Below are 13152 nucleotides of genomic sequence, written 5' to 3'. Positions count from 1 at the left end.
TGTGTGTGTGTGTGTGTGTGTGTGTGTGTGTGTGTGTGTGTGTGTGTGTGTGTGTGTGTGTGTGGTGTGTGTGTGTGTGTGTGTGTGTGTGTGTGTGTGTGTGTGTGTGTGTGTGTGTGTGTGTGTGTGTGTGTATGCACCATGATAGTGGTCTGTATATCTGCCATAGATTCAGGCTGATGGCGCCCAATCAGCGGACATTTCATGGAGAATGATAGCTCTGAATTGATTGACTATTCGGCACCTCACCGGATGTATGTCCCCGTTATAGGAAGGCTGGGTGAGCAGCATATGCCCAGACCTAACACGTGTCTGATTAGTTACGGAATGAGTGTCTCCGTAGATTCTACCGGCATCATGACAAGAGCCCAGGACTAGCGGTAAATGGGAGGGAGTAGGTCGCAGGAGGCATAATCAATTTACGCCACATTAACTCTTTTCTTAACTACGACCACATCCTTTGCTTTATATAGGACCGGGAAACGGAAGCAATTCACGCAACATGTATGCAAAAGTGGCGTGAACATGATGCAATGGCGTCACAAAGTGTCGCCAGCCAAGCATCTCGAACGAATTCGGTACGCGATCTTTTTTGGGATTTACATCAAAATGACAGATCAGCTCTGCGAGATGGCCAAGAAATTCGCCAGTGCGGAGACTATGCTGGGGAGAAAATGGTTCTGAACCAGGGGTGTTATTTCTATACAGCTGGGGAGAGCTTTAGCCCCACAACTATGGGTTCAGTTCCCTCGCCCAACTTTGAGAATGAAATGAGCAAAATCCGGGCAAAATCCTGTTCGTTGTAATATTCTGGGGGGACAGACGGAGTCATTTTCACTGTTTAGCCTCTCCCCTTAACTCATTTCGCGAAACTAAGCCCCCGTTCTGAACGTTTGATAGACCAGCCAGAACACCAAAGCAGCGATTAGTGATGGAAGAAACATAAGGGTACAAGCTGAGTGACCAATCAAACACTTCTAGAAGTTTTGTTTTCGATCAGCGAAAGTGATAGTGCTCGCGAAACTTCACGGTTGGAGGGCTGTGCATGGCTTACAGTTAAAAAGCTGCGCATAGCTTACCGTTCGAGAGCTGTGCATAGCTTACAGATCGAGAGCTGTGCATGCCGTACAGTACGAGAGCTGTCCAAAGCTTGCAGTTTATTGTACAGCTTATTATAGCCTATTACTTGCGCATAGTGTGGCCCGTGACCCGAAGTGCTATGGAAATCACAGCGGCGCGCCACTAGAGCTTTAGTTTCATCAGTCACCACTGGGGCGTTTGGGCTGCGGATACGGGTGAATCTCACCGGGGTATGTAAATCAAGGATGAGGACGCACGCTGCCAGAAAACAGATCCGCTGACGTGCAGCACCGCTGAAGAAAACACGGCCCTTCGATCAGCGCTCAGCAGGTCATGGTGGAAGGCATTCACGTTGATACCACGTGTGCGCCGGATAGGGACAGTGTCTTGCTGAGGTAGCATACAGGACACCGTGCAAGTAAAAGTCGCAAAATTTGGTCCTACAAAATTTTGCAGAATTACGACAATTTACGAACCAAATACGTAAAGGAATTGTTCATATTCAACGTGACACATCGAAGCAAAAAATAGTCGGATATAAATCGAGACAATACACGTTTAGCAGAGTACTGTGGTTAGTTTCGGAAAAGCACATTGTAGGCTTCCATATACAGTTATCTTTAATGCGCATGATGGCCAGATTAGGCCAGTTAAGTCGGATAGATCGGCACTGGGTTCCTCAGACGTATATCGAGGTGGGCGATGTACGCAAACCTGGATAAAGCCGCCTCGTGGCATATGTCTGTCCGATGTCAATAGCGATTATAGCTAACGACTGCGTCTGAGTCCCGTTGTGACCTATAGGGTGGCAGCCCGTCCGTCTACCCTTCTGACGGCAGCATACCCTACCAGCTGGCCTGGCGCCTCGCCCACGCGTCCGTCCCGTCAGCCTGCTCCTCTGATCACGGCGTGCCCTACCAGCTGGCCTGGAGCCTCGCCCACGCGTCCGTCCCGTCAGCCTGCCCCTCTGACCACGGCTGTGCCCTACCAGCTGGCCTGCCGCCTCATCCACACGTCCGTCCCGACCGTCTGCCGCTCTGACGGCGGCCGGCTCTGTCGGCAGCCTCGACGACTCCGAGAAGCGGCTCAACTCACCGGTGCTGGGCTTCTCGCTGGGCAGTGCCGGTCGGCAGGTGCGGTTCTCGGAGGTGGCCGGTGCTCGGCTGCGACTGCAGTACCGGCGGGCGGCGCGACAGCCGGCCGGCCGGCCGGTGTGGCGTACCCTGTACCCTGGCGAGCGGCCGGCCGCCGTCCCCGGCACGGCCGTCTGCGCCTACTGGAGCGAGCATGACCTGTAAGTGGTCTCTTGCGCGAGAGGGGCGGCGGGGCTCTTCCATGTGCAAAGGCTGGGTGGGTGAGGGCAGCCGCCTATAAGTGGTGTTCTCCCGCCAAAGGTGTGGTATTCCGTGCTTGTGCTTGGGAGCTGGATATGCGAGAACGGCGCCCGTGAGCGGTGTATCCCGCCGGAGATGTGTCGGTGTCCTGCGAGGGAGCTGGATATATGCGAACGGCGCCCGTGAACGGTGTATCCCGCCGGAGATGTGTCGGTGTCCTGCGTGGGAGCTGGATATGTGAGAACGGCGCCCGTGAGCGTTGTATCCCGCCGGAGATGCGTCAGTGTCCTGCGTGGGAGCTGGATATGTGAGAACGGCGCCCGTAAGCGGTGTATGCCGCCGGAGATGTGTCCGTGTCCTGTGAGGGAGCTGGATGAGTGAGGAAGGCATTTGTGGTGGGTTTATTCCCACGGGAGATGTGGTCCCCTTCCCTTACATCACATTGAAGCTCTAATGCGGTGCTCAGTAAGTGCACAACGAGCTGCACCTATGAGTGGTGTACCTCCGCAGGTCATGTGGGCCCCTTCCCTGTGCAGCAGCTGGATGGGGTCTGAAACTGTGAATGGTACTACGAATTGCACGCAATAAGTGTCACTCTTCGTTGCTAGGATTCCCTGTCGGTGGCATGACCTTTCAGAGCCCTGCGTCGACACTCGATGCCTATGGATACCGGGTGATGCTATGAGCAGCCGTTTCTGATCCGTTTCGCAGCGAATGGCGGACAGATGGGTGTCAGCTGATGGGTAGCTCCTCCAGCGATCACGCCACCTGCTCCTGTTCGCACCTCACCAACTTTGCCATCCTGATGGATTACCATGAATACGTGGTAAGTAGCTTGCCCCAATGCACCGACAAATAATCGTTAGCCTCTGAAACCAGTATGTGGATATTGCTTCACGATTACTGACAAAACGCTTGTCGGGCTTCCAGAGGCACGGCAGTGGACATGCAGGTAAGCATAACTCGAATGCCGCTCTTCATTAGAATGAGAGAAACAACTTTCTGAATGGAAAGGGATTATGAAGGTCGAACTAGCTGAGCATGGGACGCATGACCACGAAATAATTCCTCGTCAGTCCCGTGCGTAGACTCTTATACGCGGAGGGGTATATGCATTTGACCGTCTCGGAAGACGTGCGCGCACCTAGCCTGTCTTTCCTAAACTACAACGAATATGATCATATTCATTGCAATTTTCTGTTTTTTATCTTAAACTTTGGTGTTTGTTTCTTAATTTGATGTAATTTAATGTTAGGAAATTTGCTGTTTTTGTGTATACCCTTATTCACTTAGTCACTCGTATTTACAAACAGCATGCTGGACCAACTCAACACCCGGCCACACAGCCGGCTGTCCCTGCCCTAAGTCTGCGGCCGCTCTGGCCCGCACACGCGACCTCTGCCAGGTCACGCGGTCAATGGCCCGGAGCATGAACACAGCCGGCTGCACCGGCTTAAAACCGACGGGGCCGACTAAATGTTACCAGTGGAGCCCCTTGCCAATAGCCTATTAGGTCATCACACGAAAACAAATTTCACGTGTATTGAGTCGTACACTAGCGCACTCGATCGTCGTTTGCTCATCTGCAGTGCTCAGCTGGGGCCCGTGAAGGTGGCCACGTCTATGTGAGCATTGCATACTTTCTGGAGGAGTTTTGTTCTGGTAAGGCATATGCCCTTCCGTCTAAGGGAAGGGCGTATCACGCGCCTGACGCTTGACGATCATGCCATCTCACTCCGAACATTGCGCACTACGCTTACAAGTGCGTGCTTCGTGGGCCCCACAAAGGGTTCCTGCTCTGTGAATCTCTATTCTGCGTGTCAAATTTTCCGGACGCTGAAGAGCCTTCGGTTGAAGTTTACCCCATGTTGAGATAATGGCTCAGTTTTAAAGTGTGCTCAGAGGTTCTTCATGGTACAACATTCACCATTTGAATGGGTCGAACGCGGTTTACTGTCAATGTTTGACACAGGATCTTGCGAGATTAATTTCAAGAGATTTATTCTACAGCACGAATTTTTAAAATTTGATTGCACCGAGAGTGAAGGTTCATTGCGCTGTCGCACATAGTAATTTTAGCTCCAAACCGAAAGAAGGTTCCCCAAATCATGGCGGCTCAGCCACATGTCCGCTCTGACACCGAACCCCCAAAGGACGAGTCATCAAGGCATGGTTTACAAGCTTGCTTGAGTGGGACAGATTGCCGCCTGATTTTCAGTGGACTGGAAACGCCCTTACTCAGCAAAAGTCGGTAGCAGTAAAAACGCAGCATCCCTTAGGAACATCCCGGATCAAAATTTTCCCTGGAAATATTATTCATCCAAAACCATTTTTGCGAAGGACACTCTGGGATCCCCCGTCTTTATTTCCGGAAAAAATCTGGAGTCGAAGGTAAAAGTTGATAGTTTGATCAGAAGATTTTGTTGGATCAATGCTCAGTTTTGCATCCATGCACATGTTAGATGCGTTCTGCATGTATGCACGAATGTTACCTGCTCAAATAGAAGCCAAATAGAAGCCTGTGCCACTAATTGATCCAATCCTTTGAAGGGATCACGCCTTTCTATAACCATTTGTATATAAAGTACGTAAAAGGTTGCAGCATGTTCTTCAATGGGCACCTTTGTGCCAACAACGTTCTCTTTGAGGTGCCATGATTCTGCAATGTTTCAGCCTTGCCGCTGGTTCTAGCGGAGGCGAGTGTCCGGTGGCACGACTCGTAATGTGGAAACGTTTTACTTGATAATGTTGAGGCTGAATATGAATGTAAAAATGGTAATATTCTAGTTTTGGAGAATGGCTGGGCGCTATTCATATTCAAATTTTCTGCACGCTTCTGGATAAATTAACGATCACGATATAGAACACGTATTTGCTCTAGAAAACAAGCAGACGTAACAACAGAATTCGAGTTGGAAGGGTTCGCTAATCAGGCGTTGCATAAACGCTCGCAGGCGAGCTTGTCACTTGATTCAGTTCATCGCGTCTTCGGCAAGCCAATGTTGTGCCAGGCAACCAGTGGCTGTGACCTTAATGACTACGTGTGTGTACGCCCACGTGTGTGAAGGCTGGCCAATACAGTATTTCCAGTGCTCTGACCTGGGTGCTGGCCATATGATTGCAGGGCACGCCGCTGTCACTGAGCGTGCTGACCTGTGTGATGGCCATATGATTGCTGGGCACGCTGCTGTCACTGAGCGTGCTGACCTGGGCGCTGGTCGTATGTTTGCAGGGCACACCACTGTCACTGAGCGTGCTGACCTGGCTGCTGGGCACACTCTCCGTCATCTGCCTCATCCTGACCTGGGTTGTATTCACGTTCACCAGGTGAGGCTGTGACAGTACATAGTGCGCCACGTCTTCAGTCAAGTGAGCCGTTACGAAGTATCATTTCATTGTCAATACAAGTGTTCAGCTCTTTTGGAGCACTGCTTTCCTGTTGTCTTGCCCGTTACATTCAGTCATATGTTTGCCTTCTACGCACGGTTTGTCGGAAGTGTAATTTGCATCACAAACCGTAAAGTGTAGATTTTAATAAAAGCACGAAGCAGATCACCGAAACTTGCTGTTCCAAAATAAGCATTTGAGTTGAAAGGGATGGAGAACGATTTTTTGAAATGTTTTTGCATCCATTCCTAACATGTAATTAATCATCCCTTTCTGCAATGAAATTGCTTACTTCGTTGTCACGTTTTATATCCGATATTATTTGAGAATCTAGTGAATATCATACGCTACTTAGAGCAGGCCAACCCTACTACAAACGGTAAAAATGAGTTATAACCGCTCTCGACGCTGGTCACATACTGCAGAGCAAAAATGCAAGTCCGATCATTGCTATTTTTGCCTCTAGCGACCTGTATATCGTTACCATTAATGTGTCCAGTATATCATTCGTGTCATCTCCCAGGTCCAAGACAGACAAGTTCACTCATGAAATCACAAGATAGAAATTACAAAACTGAAAATGAAATGCACTATGTCCTTGCTGTAGAGGTCGTCTTCACAGTCGCAAATCATTCATTACGCTGACATGCATGAACCTGTCTTTTATTTCTCGCCACTTGGCCATATTTAACATCTTGCCAGGGTTCAACGAATGAAACATTGCCAAAGGTTATCCGCGCCATTTTCCAACCGCAACAGAACATGTTTATCGATGTCAAACTCGTTGCACTGCAACATCCAGACACTAAATGCTGTTTGAGTGACAATTCTATGTTAGCCAAATATTCTGTTTAATGACACAGCATATTGAATTGCGCGATAGCACACTCGTTACCGATTTATTTACTTGCAACGACTCACGAAGGATTGTGATGCACAACTACACAACAAACTAGATGCACAGAGTACAAAGAGAAGTCGCGTTGTTACATAGGCCCACGGCTCCGGTGGCCGTCACCTGGCGTCTGGAGTTTGTATATCTGTCTTAAATTCACGGCTGGAAGCGTTTGGCTGGAAGCGAAAATAGTTACTTACTGTTAGATAGTTACTTACTGAAGATAGTTACTTACTGTTAGATAGTTACTTACTGAAGATAGTTACTTACTGTAGTTACTCTATCTTCGGAGGTGCTATGCAGTTTTATGTATTCACAACCATTTGTTGAAGAAGAACAAAAGGGGAAAGGGAAAAGAGGTAGGGGGGGAGAGTAGTTAAGAGAGCCAGCCTATGGCGGGCGCCCTGGTCTTCTGGTGATGGTTCTGCTGTGAGGACGAGTGCGTTAGGTTTAGTTACAGCCCGTTTCTGCGCGCAGTCCTCCTCCAGATGTACCCACCGCCGTCAGATCGCTGCGCTGCTGCCGCACCACCATCACACGCCACCTGTGCGCCACGTACGCCGCCGGCCTGGTGCTGCTGCTCACTGTCATGGACCGCCACCTGGTCTACTTGGAGCCCATCGCCTGCAGCCTCGCCGGCATGGCCATCCACTACTGCTTCCTCTCCGTGTTCGCATGGAGCATGGTGGAGGGCGTCCACTTGTACAAGGTGTTGCGACACGTGTTCGAACCCAAGAGTAACTCGATGACCAGGTGGGCACCGGCAGGTAGGGTGGCAGAAAGCGGACCCGACTGGAGCGCCATGGCCCGAGGCTGGGGGGGGGGGGGGGGCGTCCTCCAATTACGTGTGGAATTAGTGAAGATTATGCACTCCCCACAGTGATCATGCCTTGGACGCGTGTCGTAAGAAATACGAAAATTGGGACTCGATGTTCTCAAACTTTGTTGTATCGCCATCTTGATCTAGGGCATTGTGCTCGATAGTGGAGAAATAATCTCATGTCATGCCAGAAGCGACCTGTTAACGTTTGAAGACTTCAAAGCTAGCAGACGAGCGCCACGTTGAGAAGGGTTGTGGGCAGGGGTTTCCCGTGTTCGCCATCATCAGGTGCCCGAACCCCTCTATTGATCTTCGCTCAATCTGCTAGCCTGAGAGCGTCCGAAGGCAAACATGTCAGTTTTACCCAGGGTTGAGGTCATCTGCCATTCTAGATGTTTTGCATGCTTCTATTACACGGTGCTTTTGCCGCAGTACGCCTTTCATGAGAGACCGAGCGTTTCTATTTGGGTTTTCTCTGCCTTGTTACTTCACGCGGAAGTGTCCGAGCCTGGGATGCTGCATCTTCTTTGCTTTGTTGCTCCATCCACCAAGCACGCCGCTGGATATATGTGGGCCAGGGGTGTGAGGCGGTGTCTGGTCTGCCTCAGGTATTACATGTACGGCTACCTGGGCCCTGCGCTGATCGTGATCGTCACCAACACGGTGGCGCTGGGCACCGACCAGTACGCCTACGTCCGGGATGAATTGTGAGCTCTACGGCGCTCCGCCTTTTGGTCACACTGAGAGATTCGCTCGCCAATCTGTTGCAATCAGCACGCCTTTCATATTCATGCATTTTTCTTTGCCTACCTGTCTGACTTTGTGTCAGTAGGTTCCGTAGCGTTCAGCAGGTTACTGGCGGCGTCTATAAAGAGTTGTGCTTATCTGATGCATGGTCATTGGGTATTTATCGCACGTCGTGTCGTACGATCATATGCTTATCAATATTGTGTGTGCCCGTCTGCTTAGTGATCCATTTACTTCGTGTGCATGGTGTTGCATGCAATAACATTAGTCGTTTTTTTCTCAAGGATTGCGATGCAAGGTTTTAAAAACTTCTAAAAATGTTTAGCGCTTATTTTCCAACGAAACGACTTTTACCCACGATTTTCGGCTAAAAGTGTTTTGTGGAGTTAAAAAGTATGCTTGTAATTACGTAAATTTGGGTAATATTGTGGTTTACTGGCTATCAGCAAGATCATGTTTTATTTATGGACAGGCATGATGCCAGATGTCTTCCCACCGAAACGTTTAAAAGCCTTTCAAAAACGTTCAGTGACATGTCTGACGCAGACGCGACAACAAAAAACTCCAACATTCTGGCCATGGCCCTGCTCATAGTTTTCTGGCCATGTCCCTGCAGTGCTTGCAGTGGTTAACTACCAGCACATGATCCATGATGAATGATCCTTGACTTAAATCATCGGAAAGCCCCCCCCCCCTGCTCCACACGGTGCCGACGTAAACAATGTTGGCACCGCGGAGGCCCCCGACAGGTTTACACGGCTGATTGCCAGGCCTGGTATTCGCCAGAATTTGATTGAGCTTAAGACATGGATTGAAAACAAATGTCTATGAAGAGATTTATTTCTTGTAATGAACTTATTTTTAACAAAGCATACAGGTTAGCTTCTGAATGTCAATAAAATTGCTTGAAAATGACCATTTTCTTGTCAAAGTCGTAAGTATATACCAAAACTTCCTGGAGGCATTTTACAATTTTTTTGATGACTTTTTAGCGTATTGAACTGTCGTGGAAGTGGCTATTATGTGCATTAGCACACTGCAGATCTTCTGGTAATTGCGCATGCGAATAAAAACGCTGGGGGCAATAATCCGCAAGCTAGCTATAAACGTGTACACGATTTTTGTGACCAGAGTATTCGCAAATGCACACACCGTGTGCTAAAATGCGTTGTCAGCGTAGTTTACATTTGATGTAATCAATGAAACCAATCAATAAGCCACTCACGTTGAACATTGTGATGTATGATGTGAATTGAACGCCAGAGAAGAGGAATCGTAATGCCCACAGTGTGCGCATACCGTTATGTTCGTTACGTAAGTTGTTCAGTGCATTTGCGAGGAACATTACGCATATAGATGAGATCGGATCAATATCCTTCTTCCTCGTAGAATAAACAAGAGAATGGAGACACAGATGTGATATTTCGGCTACATGTCTTACCGAAAAGACTATCAGTAGAAGACCTTGAATTTACGACTGATATTCGTTTCGATAAGGGCATGCAGCCGAAATGACGCATCTATCTCTCCGTTCTGATTTTTCTTTTAGGAGGAATCATGCTTTTAATACTGACTCATCGTTGTATTCCTTGTATTCAAAACTGAATATTTACAGTTCTCCACCTGCTTTACTTTTCCAGTTGCTGGCTGAAGGTCCCCTATTTCATCTGGTTCTTCAATGGCCCTCTGGCAGTTGTTTTGATCGTAAGTATGAGTCGCTGTTTGACTGACGGACATCAAGAGAATGGGCTTACCTTGCCACTTCAAAATGAAGACACAAAGGCATTGTCATGAAAAAGCACGTGCACACGAACAGATACAGACACTGGTACGCACGCACGCACGCAGCTGTGTGTGTCTGTCCTGGCGGAGACTGACAAAGCACATGACAAGACGCGTCTCGGGTAGCTGTGGGCTGGCGGCGGCGACACCAATGAAGAGGCTGCTAATGCCCTTATTACCAAACCTTTGGTGTGATCTGTGCTGTGAGGCTTGCAAAGTAGCGTTGCATTTCCCACCCCGAGCGTGCCGTGTCCTGCCTGCCCAAGGGACGAGTTTCCCATTTGGTCCGACGTGGTTCACTGAAATCGACGTCAATGTTTTCGTCCGCTTGTGAAACTGACGCTTGGGTCTGAACACGCCGTCACACACAATGCACATGGTGCACCATTGAAACGGCAAACAAACAAGCCAGCCACTAAGTTGCGATCTTCACCTGGAGTGGAATGCCGTCCACCTTGCCACCTGACTACCCCGCGTGGAGCTCATAAACACACACAAACGTCACAATATGGTTCGTTCCCGCGCGGTCAGTTCCTGGCGTTGCCTGTCTCCTTTGGTTTTCATGAGCCCTGGCGCTGTAGACGACTACGCTGACCATCTCCCTTGCGGTCGCAGATGAACATGCTGGTAGTGGTGCTCGCGTTCCGTTCGGCGGCATCTCTAAAGGTGAATCAGTTACGGGCCAAGAAGGAGCGCATCAAACGGTGGCTGAAGGGGTGGTTTCTGCCTCTCCTGTCTGCTGGGCGTCCAGTGGACTGTCGGCTATCTACTGGTGGATGGCTCCAACGTCTTCGACTACGTCCTTCACGGTGCTGAACTGCTCTCAGGTGAGGAGTGAGACTTCTGCTACGGGTGTCAAAAGCTCTAACACGTGGTGCACAGATCACATGAGTAGCATATCAAAAGCCTCTGCCAGGAGCGCTCCGTCCATAGTAGAAGGCCGTCGAAGCATGATGTGTATGGCGTGAGAGGAACTACAGTAGTTTGATGTGCTTCAGTAGTTTTGGGCCAACTGCTCTGCTTCGGGCTCCTTCGCTCACTCGACTTCACAACCGTCGGTCGATCAACTGGCAACTGCTCATTGGTTGATATCCACTACTATAATGTGGTCCATCCCGCGCTACGGTCATGAAATGTAAGTTGTTTCGGCTGCCCAACAGTTGTGAAATGTACTGGATGAACCTTCATAGGCGGGGTATAAAAAGCATTGTGGCCAGTATCAATTTATTATGCGAACAAAATGTATAAGTCGCCTATGTTGCACACACGAGCACAAAACGGGGTAAATCTGAACATATTGTTGAGCTTTCGAAGGTGATTGAAATATCCTACATGCTTTGGACACTTCGGCGTTGTGACTATTTTGAACGCGAAATTTATAACGTGCGAACCATGTTAGGGATCAGTGGCGCGTGCAGGGTTCTAAAATGTGAGGGTTAAGAAGAAATACAACCATTTGACATTCGGCAAAACGTTGCAATGCAAATATAGATTGATTGGCTCTCTCCTCTAAATTGCGATCGCTGCACCTGCTTCCGGCCACGCCACATACCGTTTATAGATGTAGAACATGCAGAGTCGGTCGCTCAAAATGCGTGGCGCATGGCTGATGCACCTAGAAATCGCGACTTTCTTCCCCATGCTTCGATATTTAGCACCAGACTTGTGACCTGATACGTTCACCCTGCAGTGTATCATTTGCACGCAGTGCACCATTTCCTGGGGTGTCGTAGCTGAGCTTGGGTCTCCTAATGCCGTCTCCTTGATTCACTCTGCCACATCTTTCATCCGTCCCTGACAATATCTGTGCGTTTCTAATCAAAGACAAGACCGCCTCTTGGCTTTAAAAAGCATATGAAGCAAAGAGGAATCAAAGGGTGCCTTCACGCCCATTATAAACGTAAATCAATACATTAAAACCAACATACTGTGCTTCGAAATCACCGCCAGTTCGTCATGGAGTTTCCTTCCTTGCGTGCCGTCTACATCCCGCATAGTAATCCAAAGTTTTCAGGTGGCGTCGGTGAACTCCTCTGCGTGATTACCCACGAAGTTGCAGGCGAGTGAATGTTGAGAATCGGCAAAATTAGTGCTTTGGGGGCTAGCGTCGGTCCTGTTCGGCTGTCGTGCTTTCTGGAAACTACACATGTAATACCACCGGTCGCAGGTTTACTCAGTTTTCAGCGATGTTGCAACATCACTACTTTTTTATCCCCCCTCCCCATCACCCCCCTTATTGAACTAGCATAGAAGAAATAAAAGCTCTCCATGGCGGGCAAAAATTGAAGAACCCGGGCTAAACCGGGTCCATATTTCCACAGTCTAACGTAGCAGTGACATGAGACTAACTGATGCTAGCGGAGGAAAAAAAAACGGCCAATCATACTGGGACAGTATGGATCGGCGTGTTGAGACCAGCACGCGTTATCTTGTGTAAGCCATACATCCACGGGAATGTGTCGTTTCTGAGGATTTATATCACATTGCAACACCCGACAGATTGAGTTCTGAGGATGGATATCACATTACAACGCCCGACAGGCTGAGACGTGAAAATGACTGCAAGATATAGGCGGATACACCGCCTACCGCCCGGTGGACACACCGGCTACCGTTTACCAAACAAGATGTAAAAGTTAAATATAAAAACTTCTATGAAGGGTCTTCAAACGAGAGGACATTACAGGTGGAAATAGTCCAGGGTGACCCATGTGGAAAGGGAAACAGGATGTGTTGGGTACAGATTTTAGACGAATTACGCAGATGGGTATGGGTGCAGATGAAAAGCTCACGGAATGTCGGGAAGACGCTTCAAGAAATGCCACCTAGCGTTTCCACTTGGATATCCTTCAGGGTTTAACAATAACAATAAAAATAATGAATTTCGGGGCCCATTAACACTACTTCTACCGTTATTAAAGCGACACAGTCAAGTTCGTTGTAATTTACTGGAAAACTTTTCAATAATCTAGAATCAAGGTGCTGGAAATAAAAATGGGTGGGCACGGGGCGGGTGCAACAGATGGGGAGTGGTTAGCGGGTGGGTGTGGGGCTCAGCCCAATGGGTAGTGGTGGTGGATTTGGTGGAGGAAGTCTTGGCATGAAAA

At 48.9% G+C, this 13152-nt stretch overlaps 1 protein-coding gene across 1 annotated transcript in view; it reads left to right on the top strand.

Moving 5' to 3' along the window:
- LOC119109839 (adhesion G protein-coupled receptor L3) overlaps positions 1-10876 on the top strand; it is a 42123-nt gene extending 31247 nt beyond the window's left edge. The window contains exons 8-15 of the mRNA XM_037233592.1: positions 2144-2374; positions 3126-3240; positions 5647-5741; positions 7174-7449; positions 8125-8223; positions 9904-9967; positions 10661-10749; positions 10873-10876. Coding sequence (XP_037089487.1) covers positions 2144-2374; positions 3126-3240; positions 5647-5741; positions 7174-7449; positions 8125-8223; positions 9904-9967; positions 10661-10749; positions 10873-10876 — 973 coding nt within the window. The remainder of the gene's footprint in view (positions 1-2143; positions 2375-3125; positions 3241-5646; positions 5742-7173; positions 7450-8124; positions 8224-9903; positions 9968-10660; positions 10750-10872) is intronic.
- The last annotated feature ends 2276 nt before the right edge of the window (positions 10877-13152 follow it).

This window comes from Pollicipes pollicipes, unplaced genomic scaffold, assembly GCF_011947565.3.
Source record: "Pollicipes pollicipes isolate AB1234 unplaced genomic scaffold, Ppol_2.1 Scaffold_7231;HRSCAF=8579_pilon_pilon_pilon, whole genome shotgun sequence".
NCBI lineage: Eukaryota > Metazoa > Arthropoda > Thecostraca > Pollicipedomorpha > Pollicipedidae > Pollicipes > Pollicipes pollicipes.
Note: the sequence above shows the minus strand (reverse complement) of the source record. Positions and strands in the feature narration are given on the sequence as shown.